This window comes from Vidua chalybeata, chromosome 1, assembly GCF_026979565.1.
Source record: "Vidua chalybeata isolate OUT-0048 chromosome 1, bVidCha1 merged haplotype, whole genome shotgun sequence".
NCBI classification, from domain to species: Eukaryota; Metazoa; Chordata; class Aves; order Passeriformes; family Viduidae; genus Vidua; species Vidua chalybeata.
Window position 1 is genome coordinate 2798878 of NC_071530.1, and position 11823 is coordinate 2810700.

Consider the following 11823-nt stretch of genomic DNA (forward strand, 5'->3'; position numbering starts at 1 on the left):
CAGGCCTGTGTGGGAGCTGGCTGGAGCTGGGGATGCCACAAAGCCCACACAAGACCCTCCCTTAGCACATCTTTCCAGCTTTGACTTCATGGCCTGTTTTTAGCACAGCTAAAAGGTCCAGGACTTTCAGAGCAGCCCAATCAGCATCATCAGGAGGAAGTCCCAGCCTCGCCACCCATGACCCAAAAGGCAGATTGGGCTGTTAGATTCACCCGGAGGCCTCTCCCCAAGCCCGTGGGTCGCACGTGTCCCCCGTGGTGTCACTGCAGCCAAACCTCCTGCTCTCCCTGCGGTGACTCATGAGCTGACAGACCCTTCCTGAATTACTGAGGCTGGAATTACAGCTGTTCCCCCGGCCCCCTCCCTTCCTCCTTGTCCAATGTGTCATATTAAAGGGTGATCGGCTTACACATGCTGCAGTATGGATTCCTTAAGCTCTGCAGTGCTGTGTCTATATATAAAGCCCCGAGCTGGAAACTGAAGTGCACGGACAGCTGGGAGCGTAGCGAGCGTTTCACATTCCCGGTGTGCCAGCGGTCTGGAAGCCCGCGAGGCTGTGAGCTCTGCTTTGAGCAAGTTTCTTTACTCAGGTTTGGGTATAGCCACCGATATTTACCCATAAAAGAAGGACTGGGGCAAAGAACAGTGGTTTACTCATCACCATGGGTTTGCCTCTCGATCAAGTGGAAGAATTGCGTCTCTACCAGCAAACTCTTCTCCAGGACGGACTCAAAGACATGTTGGACCACAATAAGTTTCTGGACTGTGTCTTAAAAGTGAAAGGGAAGGAGTTTCCCTGCCATCGGCTGGTGCTGGCGGCCTGCAGCCCGTATTTCCGGGCCATGTTCCTCTCAGACATGGAAGAGAGCAAGAAGAGGGAGGTCAGCTTGGAAGATGTCGATCCAGACGTCATGGGCAAGATCCTCCATTACATCTACACCTCCGAGCTGGAGATCACCGAGCAGAATGTGCAGGACATCTTCTCCGTGGCCAACATGTTCCAGATCCCCTCCATCTTCACCGTGTGCGTGTCCTTCCTGCAGAAGAGGCTCTGCCTCAGCAACTGCCTGGCCATCTTCCGGCTGGGATTGATGCTGGATTGCGCCCGGCTGGCCGTGGCTGCCCGGGATTTCATCTGTGACCGCTTCGCGCTGATCTCCCGGGACGAGGAGTTCTACCAGCTCTCCCCTGACGAGCTGATTGCCATCATCTCCAGCGACTCCCTCAACGTCGAGAAGGAGGAGAGTGTCTTTGAGGTGGTGATGAAGTGGGTGGGGACCAAGGACCGCGAGAGCCGGCAGAAGGCCTTGCCTGTCGTCTTCGAGAGCATCCGCTTCCGCCTCATGCCCAACGACTACATCAAGGACCACGTGGAGAAGCACGCCATGGTCAAGTCCAGCCCGGAGCTGCTCAAGAAGCTGCAGATGGTGAAGGACGCCCAGAAAGGGAAATTCACCGTGGTGAAGAAGAAGAAAGTGAAGAAGAACAGTGAGAATCAAGCAAAGGAGAACGTTGTCAATGGAGCGGTAGATGAAGGGGAAGATACGGACAAGGATGCTCTCCCTGGGATCTTGAATGACACGATGCGCTTTGGGATGTTCCTCCAGGACCTTATTTTCATGGTGAGCGACAGTGGAGCAGTGGCCTATGACCCCAATGCCAACGAGTGCTATTTTGCCTCCCTGTCTACTCAAATCCCAAAGAACCACGTCAGTCTGGTGACCAAAGAGAATCAGATCTTCATTGTTGGAGGGCTGTACTACAACGAGGACAACAAAGAGGATCCCATGAGCTCCTACTTCCTACAGGTACTACCTTTTTTTTCATTTTGTTTCTTTGACACTTGGGAACATCACCAAGCTTTAGCTTGCATGCAAAGCCCATAATATTTGTTGTCACGTGATGTGAAAGTTGTAAACAAAGGAGAATGATCTGGGTTGCTTTACTGGAGATTCTTCTCCCTTTATTTTTAAGGCAGATGCCACTGAGGGGTGGTTGTGGTAGTTGAGGTAGGAGGTTTGAAGGAGTAGGAAATAGGAATGGTCCAAATCCTGAAGAGAGGATTGTTTAGAACAGTGAATTTGGCCCAGCCCTGGCTGCCATAGGATTCACAAACTGGGAGGTTCGTGGCATCAGACCCAGCTTCTGCTTTGCATCCCCTGCCTTCCCTGGTTATGATCCCCAGGAAAACCCAAGGGTGACGCTGTCAGGTGCCGAAAAAGGAGCAGCAGCAGCTGCAGCCACAGAGCAAACACCCCAAGGACACAGGGCATGTCCCTGCCTCCCAACACGTGCCCCATTCCTAGTGCTGCTCCTGCCCCTGAGATGGGCTTGGACTAGCTCAGAGTCTTTGCCTCAGCCATTTCCATCCTGAGAGGGGGAAACCGCCACGAGCTGTCTGTGGGGATACTCCTCAGGGAAAGTGGCTGTTCTAACTCAGCAGTGACCCAGCTGTGACTGGATTGAGCCATGCAGACAATCTGAGCCCCAGCCAGGGCCGCAGCCCAGATTTCTTTCTCTGTAGACAGCTAACACAAGGCGCCTGCCCTTCCTGCCGATCCCAAGGAATCCAGTAAATCCCCTGTTCTTCCTCCCATACCCAGAAATCCTTTTTTTGTTCCTCTCCATGGCTCAAATCTTCTGGGAAGGAGCAATAACGTGTCTCAGGCTCACATCTTCTGGGGAAAACAATAACATCTCCAGGCAGAAAGGATAAAATGAGGGTGGTTGCCAAGCTGAGACATAGAGCCCTGATCCGTGCCTTGACTCGTTGCCCTCATCAGTAGGGCTGCACATCATGCAGGGGCCATCCTCACCTAGAAAGGGGCAGGGGCTTGTCCAGGGAATGAGAAGCCAGGAGGAAGAAACCCCCAGCCCTATATAGCAGGAGGGAGTGGGAAAGCTGAGGAAGTGCTGGGGGTGTCCTGACTGAGATGCAGCCTTTCACACTGGACAATCCATGATGACAGAGGTGTGGGCAACCCCATCAGTTACCTGTGAAGAGCAGGCCAATGCCTTCAGCCCTAACCTGTGCCTAAAGATCAATCTTCCCAGCAGAGGTGGAGCAGGATCCAGAGAGGTCAGAGCACCTCCACAGAATCATAGAATGGCCTGGGTTGAGAGGGGCCTTGAAGATCACCCAGTTCCAAACCCCCTGCCATGAGCAGGGACACCTTCCACTGGACCCGGCTGCTCAGAGCTCCATCCAACTTGGCCTTGAACACTTTCAGGGGTGGGGCAGCCTCCTTGGAAGAATTCATTATTTGACCTCACAAAGCCCTGGGAAACTGCTCTAACTCCAAACCTGTGCCCTTTGAACACGTGGGTTGGATGAAAAACGTTTGGTGGTCCTTCCCCACAAGGTACTCTGTGGTTCTAAGCTGCAAACAGCAAGATTTCTCTATTCAGCTCCCAGTTTGCCACTAACTCAATGTGAAATGCTTTGAGCATCGTGGGGCCAGTTTCAGCTCTTCCCCACAAGAAGGGTCTCTTCACACATCACCATATCACTTGTGCTTGGGAGAATCAGACAAACCCTGGGACTGGAGAGTGCCGTCAGTTTGCAGATGTTTAATTTATTACATCAGTGTCATTATGTAGCTCACAGTTCCTGAATGAGCAAGAGAGGTTTTGAGCCCTTTTTTTCAGCTCAAACAACATATTTAGACATGCAGCTTTATGACAAGCCACTGTGCCACAGCTCCCTACACCTTCTGACTCTTTCTATCCCCCCCCCAAATTTCACATTCCCCCTGCTGAAGCCAGGTGCATTAGGTCAAGGATAATTTAGATTTAAGGACAGGCACCAAAATATAAAAATGCTGATAAATCCCAGGGGCCTTGCAGATTTTGGCAGGAGCAAAATTATTCCATTGACATTTCAGATGGAAAAGGGTATCCTTTCTTTGTCACTTGCAAGATTTATGACTCGAAAACAATGCTGAATCAATCAAGAAGCAGGAAATACCCTAATGACTGAGCTGCTCAGGGTTGCACTATAAATAACACATGTGTGGACCACAGCTTACAAAGAGACAAAAACCACAGGCACCCAGCTGAGGGTGAGATTTGAAGCCAACCCATCAGGCTGAAGCTCCTTGGCCTGAGCCCATGGCAAACAATGCTCCAGGCAGTGCTGCGTCACAGCTTCATCCTGCAGTCCCACAAAACTGGCTGCAAGACATCCCTCCCTCCTCTATCAAGCTATATTATTTTTTTTTCCCCAGTTCCCATTAAGCCACAGTGCTCAGAGTCTCCAGTCTAAGAATTTTTCTTTTTTTTTTTTTTTTTTTTTTTTTTCTTTCCTGGTGGGAGATGAGGCAATGCCTTGATCTACAGAGGTCCAAGGATTTGGTGATCTGATCCAGCAGCTTGCTCATCTCTCAGACGGGTCTGGCACACTTTACCTGTGTAGCCAACATTGTTGGCAGCACCCTGTTACCTGGCAGAGATGGAAAATGCCAGGATGAAATACTGGGAGGTGTTCTATGCATGAAAAGGTTCAGGAAATTTTCTAGGACTGAAATGCTTCCATTCCTGCAGTCCCAGGAATGATCCATGTTAAGTGCAGCAAGAAGTCTTCCACCCAAAGACGAGGTTTGGTTTCCTATAGGGGGCTCCTTTGGAGGTGTTTTCCCCTAATTTGTCCAAAACCAGGACAAAGCTCATTCCAAGTTAGAAGAGGAGACTCAGGAGAGAGCTTATCACTCTACAACTCCCTGAAAGAAGGCTGGAGCCAGGTGGGGTTGGCCTCTTCTCCCAAGCAACCAGTGACAGGATGAGAGGACAAAGCCTCAAGGGAGGTTCAGGTTGGATGTCATGGAGAGGTTTTTTACTGAAAAGGTGGTCAGGCATTGAGACAGGCTGCTCAGGGAAGTGGTGCAGTCACCATCCCTGGTGGTGTTCAAGAAATGAGCTGATGTGGCACTCAGTGCCATGGAATTGACAAGGAGGTGACTGGTCAAAGGTTGGACCCAATGATCTCAGAGGTATTTCCCAACTTTAATGTGATTCTGTAAGGTCCAGACTTTGATGAAGAGAGCAGAACGTGTTGCTGCAGACCCATCTCTGCTCTTATGCCTTATCACAAAAGGTCTATGATACAAACTGTGACTTGGGTTTGCTCTCAGATCTCCCATCCTGCTCCAGCTGACAAAGGCACAGCCACAGGAGCATTGCAGAGAGTGCTGCTGGGGTGACCAAGCTGCACATGGGAACAGACTTTGTCCTCCACCTCTGCACCCTGACTTTTGCTAAACAAATGGGCACAGGCTAACGACCATACGTTCCCTTCCAGTACGACCATCTGGACGCAGACTGGCTGGGGATGCCCCCCCTGCCCTCCCCTCGCTGTCTCTTCGGCCTGGGGGAGGCAGAAAATTCCATTTTTGTGGTTGGAGGGAAGGAACTGAAGGAGGGAGAGAAGACCTTGGATTCAGTCCTGTGCTACGACCGGCTGTGAGTGTTCAGTGCGAGTCTGGGGTGGAGGGGGCTTGGAGGAGGACGTGGAGCAGCTGCCATGCAAAGTGACTCCAGATCTCCAGGGGTCAAAAAGGTTTGGAGAGAACCAAACCTTGGGAGAAGGGCTTGAGCTCTGTGTGTGGATGCTGGCACTGTCCTCGAACTGTGCCCTGGGGCTCTGAGCTGCCTCACTCCAGCTGCTCCCTTTATTGAGCCTCCTGGAGAGGGAAGCCTTTATGGGGATATTTTGTTATCTGGGACTGCTGTTAGTAAATGTTCATGTGAGACATGTACAGAGTTTTTTTTTTTTTTTTTTAGTTCTGCTAAATCTTCTGCTCTTGCCCATTGATTAAAGGATCAGTGACATTCACTGTGGTCTCACCAAAAGAGGTTTGAACAGAAAAGCTTGTTTTTAAAGTTTTCAGATGTGTCACAGAATGGCTTATCCTGATTGATATCAGGCTTAATATCCAATTATTTTTTGGACAATGGGCTCTGACCCATGCTAGCTCATGAGCTTTATTAAAAGGCACCATCCTGTTCTTCTCTCAGGAGACAGAAACTTCCAAAGCCTGCTGCTCTCTGCCCCAAAGAGACAGAGCAGCAGGCATCCACAAGCCTTTGCTTGGTCTATATTTAGATGTGTGTGCTTCCAAGTCTGTTTTATAGGCAGAGATTTGAAACCAGTTCCCTTCCCACAGAGTGGGGCATTTATCTGCCCCTGCAGACTCTGGGAAAGAATTTGTCTACCCCCACTAAGTGCTTGGGGATGGTTTGAGTATCAGTTTGGAGCTGGTAGAGATGTGAGCAGCACTACTCTATCTCTGGTTTTATTTGGTTGATATTACTCTGACTGACATGGCTGAGCACGAGCCAGCCGTGTGCCCAGGTGGCCAAGAGGGCCAGTGGCATCCAGGATGTATCAGCAGGACCAGGGAAATGTTTCTTCCTTTGTGCTGGGCACTGTGAGGCTGCACCTCAAATCCTGCATCCAGTTTTGGGCCTTTCATGACAAGAAGGACATTGAGGGGCTGGAGTGAGCCCCAAGAAGGGAACAGAGCTGAGGAAGGGTCTGGAGCACCAGGAGCAGCTGAAAAAACTTGGGAGGTTCAGCTTGGAGAAAAGGAGGTTCAAGGGGTCATTATTGCTCCCTATACCCACCTGAAGACCTCAAGAAAATAATGGATATTAGCATAAATATTCTGTTTATTTTACTGTCCTCCTTTTTTAGGATCACAACATTTACTGTCTGAGCCTCTCTCATTGCAGACCTTGTCTTTCTGAGATTGAGTCCAGCCTCTAGAACCTGGAAAATGCCATGGCCTCTAGGTGTCATCCAGCAAGTTACAAATCCTTTTGCTTCCCATCTTTTTCTGACCCAGGTCCTTCAAGTGGGGTGAGGCCGATCCCCTTCCCTACGCAGTCTATGGCCACGCAGTGGTATCACACAAGGATCTTGTCTACGTCATCGGGGGCAAGGGAAGTGACAAGTAAGTCAAAAAGCAGGAGAAAATCAAGGAGGCAATCCCCCAAACCAGTGGGAGTGCAGAGGTGGTACCTCCTCAGCCTGGTTTAAGGAGGGCTGGATGGGATAGGACATGTGGATCCTTCCCTCTCCACTCACCTTTGTGCCTGCAGCTCTTTCCAAAACCTCAGGAGGCCAACAGGGACACCAGGAAGATGGCAGTGTCCTTACAGGAGAGAGAGTGTATTGCCCCATCCCTGGAAGCAGGCTGGAGGGGCCTTTGAGGGAAACTGGTCTAGTGGAAGGTGGTCCTGCCCATGGGGGGTTGGAATGGGATGCTCTTTGAAGATCCTTCCAAATCAAGTCATTCTCTGATCCCCTTTGCTCACAAAAAAAAAAAAAAAAAAAGTCACACAGACTGGGAGAGGCATGAAGAGCCAGAAGCCCCTTACCTTTTAGGGTGTCCTGTCTTGGACTTGTGGAGCAGAGTGGTCACCATAGTCAAATCCAGACGTGTATTTGCAACAGGAGGGGAAAACCTCATCCACCCTGACCCCATCCCGCCCTCCTGCAGAAGATGAACTCAGCAGGAAAATCCTCTCTCAGGAGCATCACAGTGGCTGCCTTGCAGGGCACAAATGTGACTGCAGAGCAAACATTCCACAGTCCAGCAAGGATTGGTCCTGCTGGGGAAGGGTTTTGGTCTGAAAGGTGTGAACATCCTCACACTGCCCACCTGGCCACAGGAACACCACTGAGGATATTTTGCAGCACCACGGTGGATCAGGAGCAATAAGACAATGCCTTGGTGGCTGTGAGAGGTCCAGGTTGGCTGTCTGGACCTGTTTCCAGGTGTGTGAGCACCAAGCTGAGCTCTCAGGACTCCTATCCAAAGCGGGCACAGCAGGAGGGGATGTGTTACACACACAAACAGTGACTCCAGGCAGGGACATCCTTGGGTGCACACCCAACAAAGGGTGTGGGTTCCTCCACTCATGCCAATGTGAAGGAGGAAAATCCTCCCTAGAGACCCCACCTTCTTCCCATCAGACACCCCCAAACCCCAGGAGTGCAAAACCACCCCTTGGCAGGTGATCAAGGCTCCTTTTCCCTCTCATTTTTCTCCAGGAAGTGCCTGAAGAAGATGTGTGTCTACAACCCAGCCAAGTTTGAGTGGAAGGAAATGGCTCCCATGAAAACCGCCCGCTCCTTGTTCGGAGCCACCGTGCACAGGGACAAAATCTACGTGGCAGCTGGTGTCACTGACTCCGGTTTGACCAACTCGGTGGAGGTCTACGACATCGCCACCAACAAGTATGTCCTGAGTTGTGGTTACACAAGGAGTAGGTTCACTCAGCTCAGCAACTTCCAACCGTCCTGGAGTTTGTTTGTGACTCCTGATGTCAGTTCCTCCAGTTTATATGCCCGTGGCTGGGGAGCTGGAACTGGATAATCTTTGAGGTCCCTTCCAACCCAAGCCATTCTCGGGTTCTGTGGTTCCTCAGAGAGCTGGGCATCACCAAAGTCACTGTGGTTGGGCTGTGGATCATCTCAGGCTGGCCCTCAAAGTGGTTTCACCCGCTGTGCCATCCTTGGGTTCCCTGGAGCTTCACCCAGCACAATAAACCCTCTGAGTTTGGGTGTCTCTTGCAGCTGCAGTCCCAGCACTGGGACATACTGGTCCATGCACCCAAAGCAAAACAAAGCTGAACAACGATGATAGGAACAGTTTCCCTAAAAAGAGCCAGGGAATGGTCCCATCCCACCTAGACCTGCACAAGTGGATGTGTCACTAGCGAGCTCAGTTGTTGAATCCTGATTTGAGGCCATCCTCAGTGTGGGGGTTGCCAGGATGCTCTAACTTGTCCCCTCTCTCGTGTGGCAGGTGGGACACCTTCACTGAGTTCCCTCAGGAGCGCAGCTCTGCCAGCCTGGTCAGCCTGTCCGGGGTGCTCTACCTGCTCGGGGGGTTCGCCACGGTGGAGACGGAGTCGGGAGAGCTGGTGCCGACGGAGCTGAATGATGTTTGGAGGTGACAACCTTCCCCAGGGCTGTCCAAGGGAGCATGGGAGGGATGTTAGTAATGAAATAGATCATTTCTGTCTTTTTTTATGCCATCGGTGTGAGATGGAGGTTGTCACCCCAGCACGAGGCTGCAGGCTCAGCACTCGGTGTCTGGGAAGTTTGCCCTGCGCTGTGCTGGAGGGCACATTGGTGCCTCAGTGATCTCTCCCAGCCTCACACAGCAACAGGCCAGGGAAAGCTTGCTCCTTTGGCTTTGCTGTGCGTTGACATTTTGCCTGGAGCTGGTTCCAGCCTCCCCTTTGGTGTGGAGCAGCATCTGTGCGATGCTTCCTCTCTCCCTGGGAACAGCCAGTGCTCGGGGTGGGAAGCAGATAGTCTTACATGCAAGAGGAGTGGGCAGAAAGCACTTAGTGACAGCTGCTAGTGCAGCATTGGCTGCTCCTGTCCCTCATGTCAGTGCTCTGGCACCCTCAGCAGGATCCTGCTGTCCTTCACCGTGGATGTTGCACCTTGGTGCCATCAACCCAATTCCCAGAAGAAAAAATATCCCCTCCCCTGCAAGGCCACGTGCTGATATCCACATCCCCCAAACCAGAGCACTCCAGGGCTGAAAGTCCCCATTCAAATTCCTGTGGCCAAATGACTCCTGTGGGCTCCCACCTCTATGGAGAGCAGCTGGAGGGAGGGAGAGGAGGCCTTTCCTCACCATTGTCTGCCTCTCCCCAGGTATGATGAGGAGCAGAAGAAGTGGGAAGGGGTCCTCCGGGAGATCCAGTACGCCTCCGGTGCCACGTTCCTGCCCGTGCGCCTCAATGTTCTGCGCCTGACGAAGATGTAGTCAGGAGTGATGGGTCCTCTTTCCACGGGGTGCTGGGGCAAGGAGGGATGGGGAGATGCTTCTCAGAGATGTGGCATCTGGACACTGCCCAGGACATTGCATCTGTGATTGGTACTTTTTTTGGATAAATGGGAAAGAGGGGAGAGTATCTGGAAAACCTCCGGGAACTTGAAGGTGATCACAAGGTAATTAGAGAGGGGATCTGGAGCCTGCAAGGAGCTGGGGAAGACTGAGAAGCACAGAAAAATTAATTATTCCAGTCTCAGGAGACAGGACAAGTAGATCATATATTTTTTAAACTTCTTTCTCCATGTTTTCCCCCATCTTTTCAACTGCTGTTGGACCTCTCCAACAAACAGCAGATGCAGAAAGTGAGGACTAAGATGACATTCCCCAGAGAAAGGCATCCATAAAGTATTTCCCAGCCTAAGGTGTCTGTGAGCACAGTGTTCCTTGGAGAGGAGAAGGAAGGGTTAAAGTCAAGTGGTACAGGAGAGACTTGGTAGAATTTGATGAATTCCTGAGTGAAGAGGGTTGTTGGGATGAGACAGTTAAAAGGGAAGCTCATGTGAGCAGCAGAAGCACTTTGGAAGTTGTAATGAAAAGCAAAAAATCTTATTTCTTTGCCTCCACCTTGACTTTGGAGTGATGAGAGGCCGGGAGCTGAGTCTCAGGAAGGGAGGAGTCATGGAAGTTGTAGGGTGGGAAGGGAGGATGCCACGTGTGGTCATCTCCAGCCTTTTGGGCTCCTCACCTTCAATCACAGATCACAATGTCCTCACCTTTGGACGGACAAATGCTGGGGTTTAGGGAAAGGTTTTATATCTCTGCTGTTTTTCTTATTTTTCATGTTCAGATTTTTTTTTTAAAGAGTATTTTACTTTGCTAAGATCTCAGATATGTTTGGTTCAAAGAGAGCTTCTGAGAGGAAAAAATGAATATTTATTTTAAGCTTGTCAACAATGAAGTTTTGATAGAGACATGACTGTACTGGCAGCAGGAAAAAAAGATCTGTTAGAGCAAAAATCTCCTGATGCCCACACCATCTGACCAGTGGTTTATTTAAAAATAAATGTGATTATTCCAAAAGAAATCCCCTGTGTTTGCACATTGCTAGAGCTGAAACTGATCCTTCACAGCAACCAAAAACAAGGACTGAGCACAAATTGTGATGGACACATGCAGCAAAACAGCCCCAAGGAGAGCCCCACCTTTTCTTGTTATTTTCCACCATTTGAGAGCTGAAATTTTAGGATCTGTATCCTTACAGCTCTTCCCTATGGATACCACAATTAGGACTAGAAGGAAGCTGGATGCCTACACTGATAGGGTGAGAGGAAACGGCCTCAAATTGTGCCAGGGGAGGTTTAGATTGGATATTATGGTGAGGTTTTTCATGGAAGGGATTATAAAGCACTGGGAAAGGCAGTGGAGTTCCAGTGATGGAGTCACCATCCCTGGAAGTGTTCGAAAAAATGTGGATGTGGCAGTCAGGAACATGGTGGTGGTGCTGGGTTGGTGGTTGGACTCTAAGAGATTAAAGGTCTTTTTCCATGATTCTGTGATGTCATGGTACCATTAACAGGGTTGATAATCAATAATAATTCAAAAAAAAAGAACAAAAACAAACCTTGCAAAATAATTGCCTCAAAGTGGTATGAAAATTCTGGTATCAAAAATCTGAGTCAAAATGCAGTTGTGGCAAAACTGAAATATGTTTGAAAGGAAAAATAATTCAAGGGAAGTAAAGGAACCAGAGTCTTGTCCTGGTTTCATTTGAAGGATTTAGGAAGTTACAGGATAAGCTCCTTAGAGGACAATCACATCAGAACAGTAATGAAATATTTCAAAAGAAAAATAAATCCAAGGTGACTGGCTGTCACAAAGTAGCTTAAAAAAAAAAAGGGGGGGAACAAAAATCTTTGAAACAATCAAATGTGTGAAAAATGCACAGAAAAGAAATAAACACCTTCTGCCTAGCCCTGCAGAAATTAATGTAGACAATTCCCAAGCTAATGAAAGATGAATCTTCCAA

The 11823-nt window shown here is 49.8% G+C and overlaps 1 protein-coding gene across 1 annotated transcript; it reads left to right on the top strand.

Annotated features, from left to right (window-relative positions):
• Positions 1 to 642: 642 nt before the first annotated feature.
• Positions 643 to 10959, top strand: KLHL40 (kelch like family member 40). The gene is made up of 6 exons (XM_053964705.1): positions 643 to 1808; positions 5297 to 5457; positions 6843 to 6950; positions 8054 to 8239; positions 8811 to 8957; positions 9677 to 10959. Exons 1-6 carry the CDS (start codon positions 663 to 665, stop codon positions 9786 to 9788), a joined length of 1860 nt encoding a protein of 619 aa, XP_053820680.1. The 5' UTR covers positions 643 to 662; the 3' UTR covers positions 9789 to 10959.
• Positions 10960 to 11823: the final 864 nt, after the last annotated feature.